This window comes from Dendrobates tinctorius, unplaced genomic scaffold (assembly GCF_039654945.1).
Source record: "Dendrobates tinctorius isolate UK_male_01 unplaced genomic scaffold, ASM3965494v1 ptg000082l, whole genome shotgun sequence".
Classification (NCBI taxonomy): Eukaryota; Metazoa; Chordata; class Amphibia; order Anura; family Dendrobatidae; genus Dendrobates; species Dendrobates tinctorius.
The window spans coordinates 6,028,330-6,041,109 of record NW_027361750.1 but is presented as its reverse complement, the minus strand read 5'-3'; the positions used below and the strand labels follow the sequence as shown (position 1 = coordinate 6,041,109).

Below are 12,780 nucleotides of genomic sequence, written 5' to 3'. Positions count from 1 at the left end.
GGGGGCTTGTTTTTAGGTTGCTCCATATAATAGCCCTATGAGCAATGCCCCCTTGGCAAAGACCATAAAAATGATCACGTTAAGTTCCAGAATCACTAGATGAAATTGATAGTTGAAAAACATTAAAGATTACGACACAAGTGGTACATAATCTCAAAAGCCATATTCCAATATATGAGAGTGTTGGAATACATTTCAAAGTTCAGAAAATATGGACTTTTGCTGTATAATAGCTATCAGTAAACATGTTACAGATAATATTCCGACGCTCAACTAAAAAATTTTTCTCAGCAAATATGTAGAGTAAACCAGAAAGAACAAACAAAGAAAGGGATTGGCGAATCTGAGTGGCTGAGTAAGGTCACCTCAACGAGGGATTCAGATTCGTCCGTCTCCTTCTGTGCATTATCGTGCTGGGATTCTATGTACTCACTGATGTTTCCTCCCTTGCACAGGCTTATCGTCTGTGTGCACGCCTCAGTTTATATATGGAAAGCATATTGGAATATATCAAAACATAAAATCCCCCCATAAAATTCAGACATCAGCCTAAGAGAGGTATTCACATTGGATAGGGACCCATCAGTTTTTGAGACCACCTTGATGTTGGTTGATGGGCAGGCATGATTTGGCCAAATTGTGTGCAAAACGTCTCATTTTTTTCTAATATTCAGAAGCTGTATTGCTATTCATATTTCATATATTACACGTTGACATGTTTTAGCATGATAGAGGGCAACCTTTTTTTGTATATCTGAGACAAGGTGGAGGATTTAAAAATGAAAAAAAGAAAGAGACACTCAGCGGGAATAAAATAAGGGAGAAGCTGGACACTTGCCTAGTGACTGGCTCCTCCCTTCTATCTAATCAGTAGTAGCCGCCATCTCCTATATAGATGGGAGGAGCTAGAGACAGAGCCCCTCCCTTCTGTCTAATCAGTACCAGCCGCCATCTACTATATAGATGGGAGGAGCTAAAGACAGAGCTCCTCCCTTCTATCTAATCAGTGGTAGCTGCCATCTCCTATCTCAGTAATGTCACAGTCTGTTTTCACTGAATACAAATTTTAACCTCAGAAATGAGAATTTCTATAATAACTGATCAATTCTGGCAGAGAATGAAGCAGATTTTCCTGATAAGATTTATTACAAAGTTGCTTATTTTCACGAGCACTATTATTTTATTAAATAAAAATTAAAATGACTGTTACTCTTAAAGCAACATCATCGTAAAGTAATTTATAAAAAGAAGGAAGTTGATCAAACACTTCGAATAAAATACAAAACATGATGATGAATAAGAAGTATCACTTTGAAATGTGTCAACCAGGGACTTTGAATCTCTTTTCTCTTGGGACTTTCTCCTCGAATGAGATATTTATCCATTTCAGAATGTGGATTTTCTCTTGAATCACGTTTTTACTGATGGAATATTGATGGAATAAAATTTAGCATTAAATTCGAAGTGCTGAATGAACTTTCTTTTTAAGGACTGCCTTTCCTTGGATTTGGGATCCTGTGCTCGCGTGGATGGGTGAGCTGATCACCATCTTTTTCTTTATATGTAAAGTCATCATGTATAATAAAACAGTGTAAAATTAGCAGAAACCTGTTTCAAGGAGTTTGGTAATAATACATAAAAATAAATCTAAACACATTTATTGGAATTCTTCCTGCTAGGCACATCAGACTCCTGGCAGGCTGACCAAAATTATATGCTTATGCTTTCAGTTTTCATAAGACTCATAGTAGTACACCAGATGTTATCAGATCATCCCGCCAGAAACGTCTTAACATAAAGATGCTGAAGAGCAGAAAGGCAGGTGTGTGCATAATATCCCTATGTAGCATGTTACACCTGGGCCATGATTTGTATTCATAGTATAGCTATAAAACGGTCTGTGGCAATTGTATTGCAGGACATTGTCTGGGATGAATTCTACATATTTAGGGATGCGCTGGAAACATTCCGTTATCTTAAAAGGGCAGTCCGGCATTAAGATTTTCAATGTAATTGAATCGGAATTAAGCTGCAGTTTTCGCGAACGGCCGCTAAACAGTATATGGAGCTGTGCTGATGCCACTCACTGTCTATGTTCAACTGGCCTAAGCAGCTGCCGACAGTTGATTGGTGGGGAGCCGGGTTGCGGACCCCCCACCTATCTAATATTGATGATCTATACTTGGGATTGTTCATCAATATAAAGCCAGACAACTCTTTAATTTAACTATGAGGTAGTCTCTGGTATAGAAGATCCATTTCCATGTACCACAATCAGTAGTTAAATGTTAACAGAGCTGCATCTATTAGTTATAGTGGAGAGAAACTACAGAAACCACTCCTCACTCTGGAGTACCAGGCAAGTCTTTACATTACATACACTTTCAACAGGAACTTTGTTTTTGATCCTAAAAGGTAAATAGACACATTTTCCCAGGTTTCCTAAAGATTATTGCTAATAGCTGGAGGTCGCACGAAGATCATCTGATCGCCTTAGCATTAAAGAGAACCTATCACCATGAAAATGCCGTCCAATCTGCAGGCACCATGTTATAGAGCTGTGTTATGAGCTCATTTTCTCCCTCACCTTTGATGTCCGATGAACTCCCTCTGCTGGTGAAAGGAGGTAGTGAAATTGATTTGGATGGGAAAAACCTGTCATCTGAACAGGTGGAGTGTGATTGGACATCCGGAATCTCTGAGTGGATATAAGGCCGCCGACGCCCTGCTGGGTTGCTGGTGATCCTCTCTGCTCTGAGCTCTGGCCTCCAGTTTAGTCCTGTCTACTAAAGCTAAGTTTTTGCTCTGCTATTGTTCCATGAGATTTTGTCTGGTTTACTTGTGTTTGTGTTCAGCCAGCCCTGGTTGGGACTGGCTGAACTCTATTTTTGTCTCTGATCAGTTGATCTCTTTGCTCTGTTTTCAGAATATACCTGAGTGCTGATATAGTGATTTTGAAGTCTAGTGACTTCAGGGCCTTTTCTATCAGACGTGTTGGATATTATTTTTGGCAGGGTTTTTGCGTGATTGCAGACAGTTGCTTTTCTTTCTTGTCCTATCTAGTTAGTGAGGGCCCCATCGTTTGCTCAGCCTGTGTTTCTGTCTGTGTTTGTGTTTTTATCTGTTTTCACCGTCAATACATGTTGGGGCCTGTCTATTGCTTTGGGGTCTGCTCTGGGGCAGTTTAGATTTCCCCTTTCTTTCTTTAGGTTTATTTAGTTCTCCGGCTGTGAACGAGGTGTCTAGGACCACCATAGGAACACCCCACGGCTACTGTTAGTTGTTGTGAATAGGATCAGGGGTCTGCAATCCGCTAGCTACCAACCTCTCCGGTTTTCTGGACTTAGCTTGTATTTTTGTTTTTTCCTCCTCCGGTGACTCATTCATAACAGAGCTGGGGGAGCAGAGTGGGTTGATATATACTTTTCTGAGAAAAAATTCAGTATATTCTTTGTTTTCGTCATTTCATCCCCTGCTTTTTGGGGGATTTTTTGGTCCAGTGGGTGGTCCTATCAGTGACTGACAGCTATCTCAGTATTCACGCATAAAGAGAAGGCTGGTAGTGCAATAAGAGACTGCACTGCTGTGGTAGAATTCAAGATATCTTTATTGCCAACGCGTTTCCTGAGCCAGTCCCAGCTCACTTCATCACTCCTTCCACTTAGTATTCACGCATAGAAAGAAAGCTGTCAGTTACTGATAGGACCGCGCACTGGGCCAAAAATCCCAGAAAGAGCAGAGAATTAAATGATGAAAAAAGAGGTTATACTGAATATTTTCTCACAAAACTATATCTCAATCTGCTCAGCTCCCCCTGCTCTATAACATGGTGTCTACAGATTGGACTGCATTTTGATGGAGACTGGTTCCCTTTAAATATCCCTTCTATAAATGAATAGGACACATTATAGTTACGAGGTTTACTCCCAAGGTTAATCTAATGTATAGTATATGTAATATAATGATTTTAAGCAGCTAATGATATTTCCCAAGTATGACAGAAGACACTGCATTACATTATCTTTAATTGGCCATAGTTGAGCCAGGCAGGATATAACATGTAGCCCCTAAATTTTACCTTATAAACTATGTGAATTCATTATGAATGAAGTTACTCAATTCTTTGCTGCGTTCAATGTATCTTTTGCCAGCCAGCTTCCATTTTAAATGTTCATCTCAAGTTGTGTTGTACAAAGTTATATAAAGTCACAAACTTTGGGTAATCCATATCCGTTAGTTACTACATTACATTAAAGTTGTCTGTTTGGTGTTTTTTAGCTATATTCTCTTGGAGAACAGCTATGGATTAGGGTTCACCTCGGTGTCAAACTCACAATTCATTCATTAGAGGTTTACTTTCTGTTTTCCCTAATAGAGGCAGCATAAAGTAGTAAGAGAACCCCCGTTATAGCCGTGTGTCACTTACTTGTCATAATGATTTTGTTTTCATAAAATCACAGTTGACTCCGCTCTTAACTTATGACCAGCTATAATAACTGGGGCTTTTGCGGATACCACATATTTTCATGCTGTGTGCTCCCATTTTATGAATGTTTTTAACCTCAATTTTAAATTTTATGAACTCTCAGTAAAGAGTGTATTTTTATACTTTATTGTCTCTCATTGGGTTATCTTCATGCTTTATATATAAGTGTTATAAAATCATTGATGAAAATCCTAGATTGGGCTCAGTTTTATGTGAGCACTTATATTCCTGAGTGGATGACTGGTCCCCCACTGTCACCTATGATTGAGTTTCCTCACTATGACAGGGATAGAGTTGTCAGTCGGCTGGAGGTTGGGGTGGGAACATTTAGCCTACAGCCCATTCTTACAGAAGTCTTCATTGTGCATCTATCTATAGATATAGGGCAAAAAAGTAGGTAATTTTATTCATCTATATCAGAGGAGGGTGTGTAACTAAATTTTTGTATACTTCTGGAGATAATAATAATCTTTATATAGCGCTAAGATATTCCGCAGCACTTTACAGTTTGCACACATTATGATCACTGCCCCCGATGGGGCTCACAATCCAAATTCCCTATCAGTATGTCTTTGGAATGTGGGAGGAAACCAGAAGAAACCCACGCAAACACAGGGTGAACATACAAACTCCTTGCAGATGTTGTCCTTGGTGGGATTCAAACCCAGGACTCCAGCGATGCAAGGCTGCAGTGCCAGCCACCGTGCTACCTTTCTACTTTCTTGTAATATCATTTGAGGTCCAGCGTCGGGGCCTGGAGGTTTGCACCCAGTACTTACCAATGTCCTGCTTTCATTTTTTTATATCTCTAGATATAGATGGCTGAATGATGAATACCTACATACAATTAAACATGTTACCGACATTTATTAATATTCACCAATATCAGTCATTACCTTGGAAATCACATCCTGCATTTCATTCCTTGGATAGTACGTTCCATCATCATAACGAAATCTATATAACATCTGCTCCGATTTAAACTGATGTTTATCTGTCACTAAAAAAAGAAGACATTTTTCATATTAGTAGGTCTTGAACTTATTCTAGTGAGTTCTGTGCCTATATTTGTACCTCTTGGTGCTTCTGTGTCTACCCAAAATCCTATACTAAAGCTAAGATGGATCCTAAGCAGTCGGAACATTTCCCACTGATCTTGCTGTTTTTCACTCTTGGAATGATGCACTAAAAATTATTTTTCTTAAAGGAAAATCTCTACTTGAGGGAGATTGTTATGAATGGGTCACCGAGGAGAAAAAAGCAAAACAAGCTAAGTCACAGAAAACCAGAGAGGTTGGTAACTATGCAGATTGCAGATCCTTGATCCTACCACACAACTAGCAGCAGCCGTGGAGCGTACCTACGATGTTCCTAGACGCTTCGTCACAGCCGGAGGACTAAATAAGCCTGAAGCATGAAAAGGGGAAAACTAACTGCCCCAGAGCAGACCCCAAAGGAATAGACAGCCCCCACACATGTATTGACGGTGAAACAAGATGAAGGCACAAACACAGGCAGGAAAATAGACTGAGCAAACGATGGGGCCCAACTAACTAGAAAGGAAAGGAAAGGAAAGGAAAGACACTGTCTGCAACCTGCAAAAAACCCTACAAAAATAATGTCCAACACTTCTGATAGCAAAATTAACCCTGAAGTCACTAGACTTGCTCCCACTATATCAGCACTCTGAAATATTCTGAGACAGAGTAAAAAGAGATCAAACTAGTAAGGGACAAAAAGCAAATTGGCAAAATACTGATAAATAAGAGTGGAAATTCAGCTCAGCCCCCAGCCGGGGCTGGCTGACCACACAAAAAAACTGAATAGACCAACAAAATCAAGTGTGAACATTAGCAGAAAAACTTAGCTTTAGAAGACTGGAACAGAGCTGAAAACCAAGAGCTGACAAGCCAGAAGGAATCACCAGCCACTGAATAGGGCGTCGGCTGTCTTAAATCCAATCTGAGACTCCTGAGGTCCAATCGTCATCCTCATTCTCAGGTGGCAGATCTCCACCGATCAAATCAGCCTCACTACCTCCTGTTACCACCAGAGAGAGTCTGGAAGGAGAACTCACAACTGGTGAACCAGAGAATGAACTCACAACAGGAGATGTTCAAAATCTTGCAGTCTAAGATCCTATGTCTATGGTGTAGTATGCCTCAATGGCAGATTTAGCACCAGATTGTTGAAAATGCATAGATGAGGGACACTATTTGCTGGGAAAAAACATTAAATGCCCTGGCTTAATGGGATTGTCCAGGATTTATATTTTGATGATCCCACCTTGGGATAGGTCAACAATATATGATTGTTCAAGGGAATCTGTCAGCCTTCTAATATGGCTGAACAAGTAGTGGAGGAAATGCTGCAGCAAATTAAAAAAGTAGCAAATATTAATAAGGTACTTATCAGGGATTTTATCTATCCAGACATTCAATGGGACATAGAATCATCTGATTGTGCTAGAAGCTGCAAGTACTTATCCACAGTTCAGGATCAGGACAATTACCTCTCTCAGCTGGTCAATGAACTAACCAGGGAATACAATCTGCTGGATCTGGTGCTGTCAAATATACCAGATATAACAGGGAGCATTTGGGATGCAGAGACCATACTATGGGACAATTCAATGTAATATTATATAAAACATTTCAAAGGGAAAATGCAAAAGCCTGCAATGTTAGGAAAGCTGATTTTAACAAATTAAGGGAAAAGCTTAATCGTGTAGACTGGGACCACGTCGTGGTAAATGGGGTTACCGAACATAAATGGGGCATGTTTAAGGAAATATTACTAGAATCTTTTACAAAACTTATACCCTCTGGTAATAAAAAGTTCAGGAATAAAAACAAACCATTACACATAAAAAAAGACAGTACAAAGTTTAATTTGACAAAAACAAAAGGTCATTCAAAATCCTGAAGTAAAAAATGCAGAAATACCATTACAGGAGTACCAATAAGAAATGTAAAAGGAAATCAAGCTAGCAAAGTTAGATACTGAAACATAAATTGCCAGCGACATTAAAATGAATCCCCCAAAATGTTATATATATATCAATGCCATAAAGAAAAAAATGAATGGTATCAACCCTTTTAAATATAATAACAAGATAAATATAGAGTACAAAAAAAGGCTGAGATATTAAACAGGCACTTTTCATCTGTGTTCACCCATGAACTGACTGTTTCAGGTATCATTTAACAATGCAAAAATCAAAGTTGATCACCTGATATAACTAGTTTAACACAAGAAAAAGTATGCCAATAAACATTTTCAAATCCCCTGGGCCAGATGAGCTCAGTAATTGACAGACCGCTGTAACTCAAATTCTTACACTATCTTGTAGAATGGTTGTTGCCACAGAATTGAATGTTGGCTGATGTGGAACCAATATTTAAGAAAGGTAAGAAGGAAGATCCAGGCAACTACGGTCCAGTAAATCTGACATCATAGAGTGCAAAGTTTTTGAAAGCATTATAAGAGATGACCTATAGAAAAATATTGGAGAGAATAATAAAATAACTGACAACCAGCATGGATTCATGAAAGATAAGGCTTGTCTGACCAGTATGTTGGGTTTATTTGAGAAGGTAAGTGCACCTGGGATGGAGTAATCCTAGTGTGCCATATACATTAAATGGGAGTGTACTTGGGACTACAGAACAGGACAAGGACTTGAGTATTCTGGTTACAAGTAAGCTGAGCATCAGTACTTAATGTCAAGCAGCAACTGTAAAAGCAAACAAGATTTTAGGGTTATAAAAAGAGAGAGAAAATCCCTCAATCCCAACGTATTGTTACCCTTCTTTTACAGACTTGTAAGGCCAAATCTAGAATATGGGATCCAGTTTAGGCACTACATCTTAAAAAGAATATTAAGAAGTTAAAGTCAGCTCAAAGGCGGAAACTAGATTATTACAAGGGATGGAAAGCCTCTCATATGATGAGAGGTTGGAAAAGTTGGGCTTGTTTAGCTTAGAAAAAGAGGCTTCAGAGGGGATCTCATTTACATGTATATTTAAATATATGTGTGGTCAGTACAAAGGACTGGCACATGGCTTATTCCTTCAAAAACCCTACTAAGGACCAGAGGGCACTCATTACGGGTGGAAGAAAGGAGATTCCATGGATAGAGCAGTCAGAACGTGGAATGCCTGACCACAAGAGGTAGTAATGACAGATATTATAACATCTTAAACTGCACAATTTCCTCAGCACACATAACATTGTGGGTTATAGATAACTTAGTGACAAAAAAAGTATAATTGGTTGAGAAAGATTGACCTTGATGGACCGGGGGCTTTTTTCAACCTATGTAACTATAACTACAACCCCGCCCCCAGCTCTGTTCAGCAGCTTACTGTCAATATATAATGTATGCAGAAAGCTGTGGTGTGAGTGGGGGCAGCTTTCTGAACTCTACTACATCTAATAACTCTGATTATGATATCACAACTTCTGCACCCAGTAAATTAAGTGATACATTGCTGGAATCAGGGTCTCTTTTCCTAACTACATTAGATGACCTGGGGAAAGATTTTCTTTAATATCCTATACCTGGCATACCCACTGATCAGATATTTGTACTCTTAAACATAGGATAGTGTGGCACCCCTGAGGGTCCTTCGCCACAGAGGTACTGCACCTCAGCCAGAGGTGTGGTACTCCACTCTCAGGTAAGGAGGGGACACTACCCAGTACCCACACATTAGCATCCAACACCAGATCCCTTTAGGCCAGGGAGGAACTAGGTAGAGGGTGTGGGTGGAGGAAGTTGATAAAGTAAGGACAGCTGGAGAGAAAGCTGACTGTTGGGAGTGGAGCGTTGTCATGGAAACAGGAGTCAGTTGGAGGAGGGAGTTGGTGCTGGGAACTGAAGGATAGAGGAGCACGTCCCTAGACTAGAGCAGCGTGAGAGAAAAGAGGAGAGAAAGAAGGGGTCCTAGGGCCACGGGAAGTGAGGAATCCACCCGTGGTGCCCAAATTCACGCTGACTGTAGTCGGGTGGGCAGGGACCAGGTCGCAGTAGGGGACCAGCCCCAGACTAGTGGAGAAACTAAGTACTCAGCTAGCAAGCCGGAGGCTGTAGCGACTGTATGTGCTACAGCCAACTCCATACATATTTGCTGAAAAGGTAGCCACATGGGATCAAGGGGACTAAGAGAACATTGCCCCACATGATCCGAGGCTGCTGGCTTGGGACACTGTGTGTAAAGATGCAGGGCAGAAGAGGTGGGAGTTACTGCAGGGAGACAGCCAGGAAAGGAACATAAGAAGGAGGTTCTGGTACAGTGGACCCCAAACTACATGAGAGCATGACCACCAACCCATAGGACACAGCACCACGGCTGGGGATTGTAACTGGAAGAACTGTGAGTAAAAGTATGAAGACGGCACTCCGCTGTGTCCTCAGATTATTTACTGCATCATCTGTCCTACACTACAACCATTACCAACATCTTTAACACTATAATTGTCCTGGGACATAGCTCTACCCGTGGAGAGCTGTAACAACTCTGCTGCATCACCAACAACCCCAGCGGCCTCCTTAAGCAGCGTAGGCTATCTCCTTATTGCCGAATATCATGGGTGGCGCCATGACTTTATTTCAACTATCTTCCACTAGGTCATTCATTTCTGAACGGTGGGGGGGGTCTTACACCTGGTAACCCTACCAAACAGCTTTTTATAACTCTTATTCTGATGATAAGGCATTGTTATGCAAGTCCTAAACAAATCCTTTAAGGTATACTTTGTTATGAGGCCATATCAATAAATACATGGCTACTGTATTTTAGATTTTTTTCATTGGTGCCCCAATTTGTATAGATGCGTAAAGGTTTTGTTCGTCATTAGAAAAACATGGCTGCTTCCATCCAATAACAATACCTGTTTGAAATTTGTGTCTAGCAATGTAGCATATGTCTACTGAAGTGATTACAAGTGAACTGCAATACCAAATACAACCTGATGACAAATGTGGCACTATTTTTGTTGTTTTTTACAGCAGCCATCCTGTACTAACCTTTGGTACCAAATGGCATAAGCAGCAATTTCCGAACATATTGGTTTAGTATTCCATGTACGTAATCTAAAAAAGAGTAAGCTGAACAAATTCCCCATGATCCCCTTACACTGAACAGATTTACTGCTGCACAATTCATTAATATTTTACATGGATATATTTTAGAACTAGAAGTTCACTTAGGATCAGGAGCTTCAGTTTTTCTAAGTCAAAACATCCACTTGGTGTCATTCCACCGGCCGCCATATAGGATTCCTGGGCAGGACACAGATTTTCTACTGATATACCAACTGCTGCAACTATGATATAACAAAAGAAAGCTGCTCACAACATGCTGACCTACATCCGCTATGAAGTACTTTGATCGCTGGCAGTTATTTCTTCCAGCTGTTAATAGCATGTCATGTAGTACAGCTTTCACCAAAACAAGGCTTTCTACATTAAAAACAATGACTTGCTGAAAACCAGAGTTCTAGAGAAATGATCAACGCATTTCACTCTAGAGGACTCCGGCTTTTCACCACCACCGTCCCTGATGGTACCAAAAATGGATTTAGCAAGTGAAAAAGTTCATTTCTATTTATGCGTACAATGACCAGGTATTAATGGTACTGTAAAAAGCATTATACATAGTAATTTGGTTTAATAATTGTATTTTCAAAGATGGACATCTGCATCTGTGGTCCGTTTTTTGAAAGAAGCAGACTAGTGCTACCTATCTGGTTCCTCCTTTGGGGACAAGTTTTTTTCTTCCTTATGTACATGCAATTAGGGCTAAAAATAAATTTATAAATGGGTTTAATTAAAAATGATGCACCGTTTTCCTGCTTTTACACTGTCTATTTCTTTCTGCAGATTGACTTAACTGGGTCGGCCACATTATTTATTATTTATCAGCTGTGTTGAGGATATGATTTTGTGACACTTAGAGCTCATCCCCATTTGCGAGAAAAAAAACGGTCCGTTTTCTGGATGGAAAAAACGGACCGATTCTATGCAATTGTCATGCGATTGTAATGCGATTTCAGTGTGATTTTTCAATATGACATGCGTATGACATCCGTATGCAATGCGATTTTAACATGAGGTTTTACATAGAGCAGTTCTCTCCATGTGAAAACTCATGTTAAAATAGCATTGTAAACTAACACTGTACACATGGTTTAAAAAAAAAAAACCTTCAAAACACACACTCACATATATATATATACGTGAGAGAGAAAGGTAGCAGAATAGCCGTTAATTCATTTGTCGGCTTTTGTAAAATAATTGCAAAAGCCGACAGGATATGAGACATGGTTTACAAACAGTAAACCATTTTATTTCATGTAGTTTTTTATATGTACATATATACACATAGAGAACATATATTTAAAATAAAAAAAAGTTATTCTCACCTTCCGACGGCCTCCTGTCTTCTTTCCACGCGCCCGGCCTCGCGTTCCCAGTAATGCTTTGCGGCTTAGACCGCTGATGACGTCACTCTCGCGAGAGCGAGAAAGAAGACCGACATCATCAGCGGTCTAAGCCGCAAAGCATTACTGGGAATGCGAGGCCGGGAGCGTGGAAAGAAGACAGGAGGCCGTCGGAAGGTGAGAATAACTTTTTTTTATTTTTTAATATTATTTTTGTACAGGGCCGCGGCAGTGATTGGTCGCGGCTACAGGGCCGCGTTGCTGATTGGTCGCGGACAGAGGGCCGTGACGCTAATTGGTCGTGGCTACACGGAAAGGGGGGTGAGGGGACCATGCATACCAGGAAAGGGGGGTGAGGGGACCATGCATACCAGGAAAGGGGGGTGAGGGAACCATGCATACCAGGATTGGGGGCTGAGGGGACCATGCATACCAGGAAAGGGGGGTGAGAGGACCATGCATATCAGGATTGGGGGTGAGGGGACCATGCATATCAGGTAAGGGGGGTGAGGGTACCATGCATACCAGGAAAAGTGGGTGAGGATACCATGCATACCAGGATTGGGGGGTGAGGGGACCATACATACCAGGAAAGGGGGTGACGATGAGCATACATACCAGGATTGGGGTGTGAGAGGACCATGCATACCAGCAAAGGGGGGTGAGGGGACCATGCATACCAGGATTGGGGGGTGAGAGGACCATGCATACCAGGATTGGGGGGTGAGGGGACCATGCATACCCTGAAAGGGGGGTAAGAGGACCATGCATACCAGGAAAGAGAGGTGAGAGGACCATGCATACCAGGATTGGGGGGTGAGAGAACCATGCATTCCAGGATTGGGGGG

At 40.9% G+C, this 12,780-nt stretch overlaps 1 protein-coding gene across 1 annotated transcript in view; it reads right to left on the bottom strand.

Annotated features, from left to right (window-relative positions):
- The window catches only part of PREX2 (phosphatidylinositol-3,4,5-trisphosphate dependent Rac exchange factor 2), a 597,424-nt gene that overhangs the window by 299,546 nt on the left and 285,098 nt on the right, over positions 1 to 12,780 (bottom strand). The window contains exon 12 of the mRNA XM_073583857.1: positions 5,383 to 5,486. Within this exon, the coding sequence (XP_073439958.1) occupies positions 5,383 to 5,486 (104 nt within the window). The remainder of the gene's footprint in view (positions 1 to 5,382; positions 5,487 to 12,780) is intronic.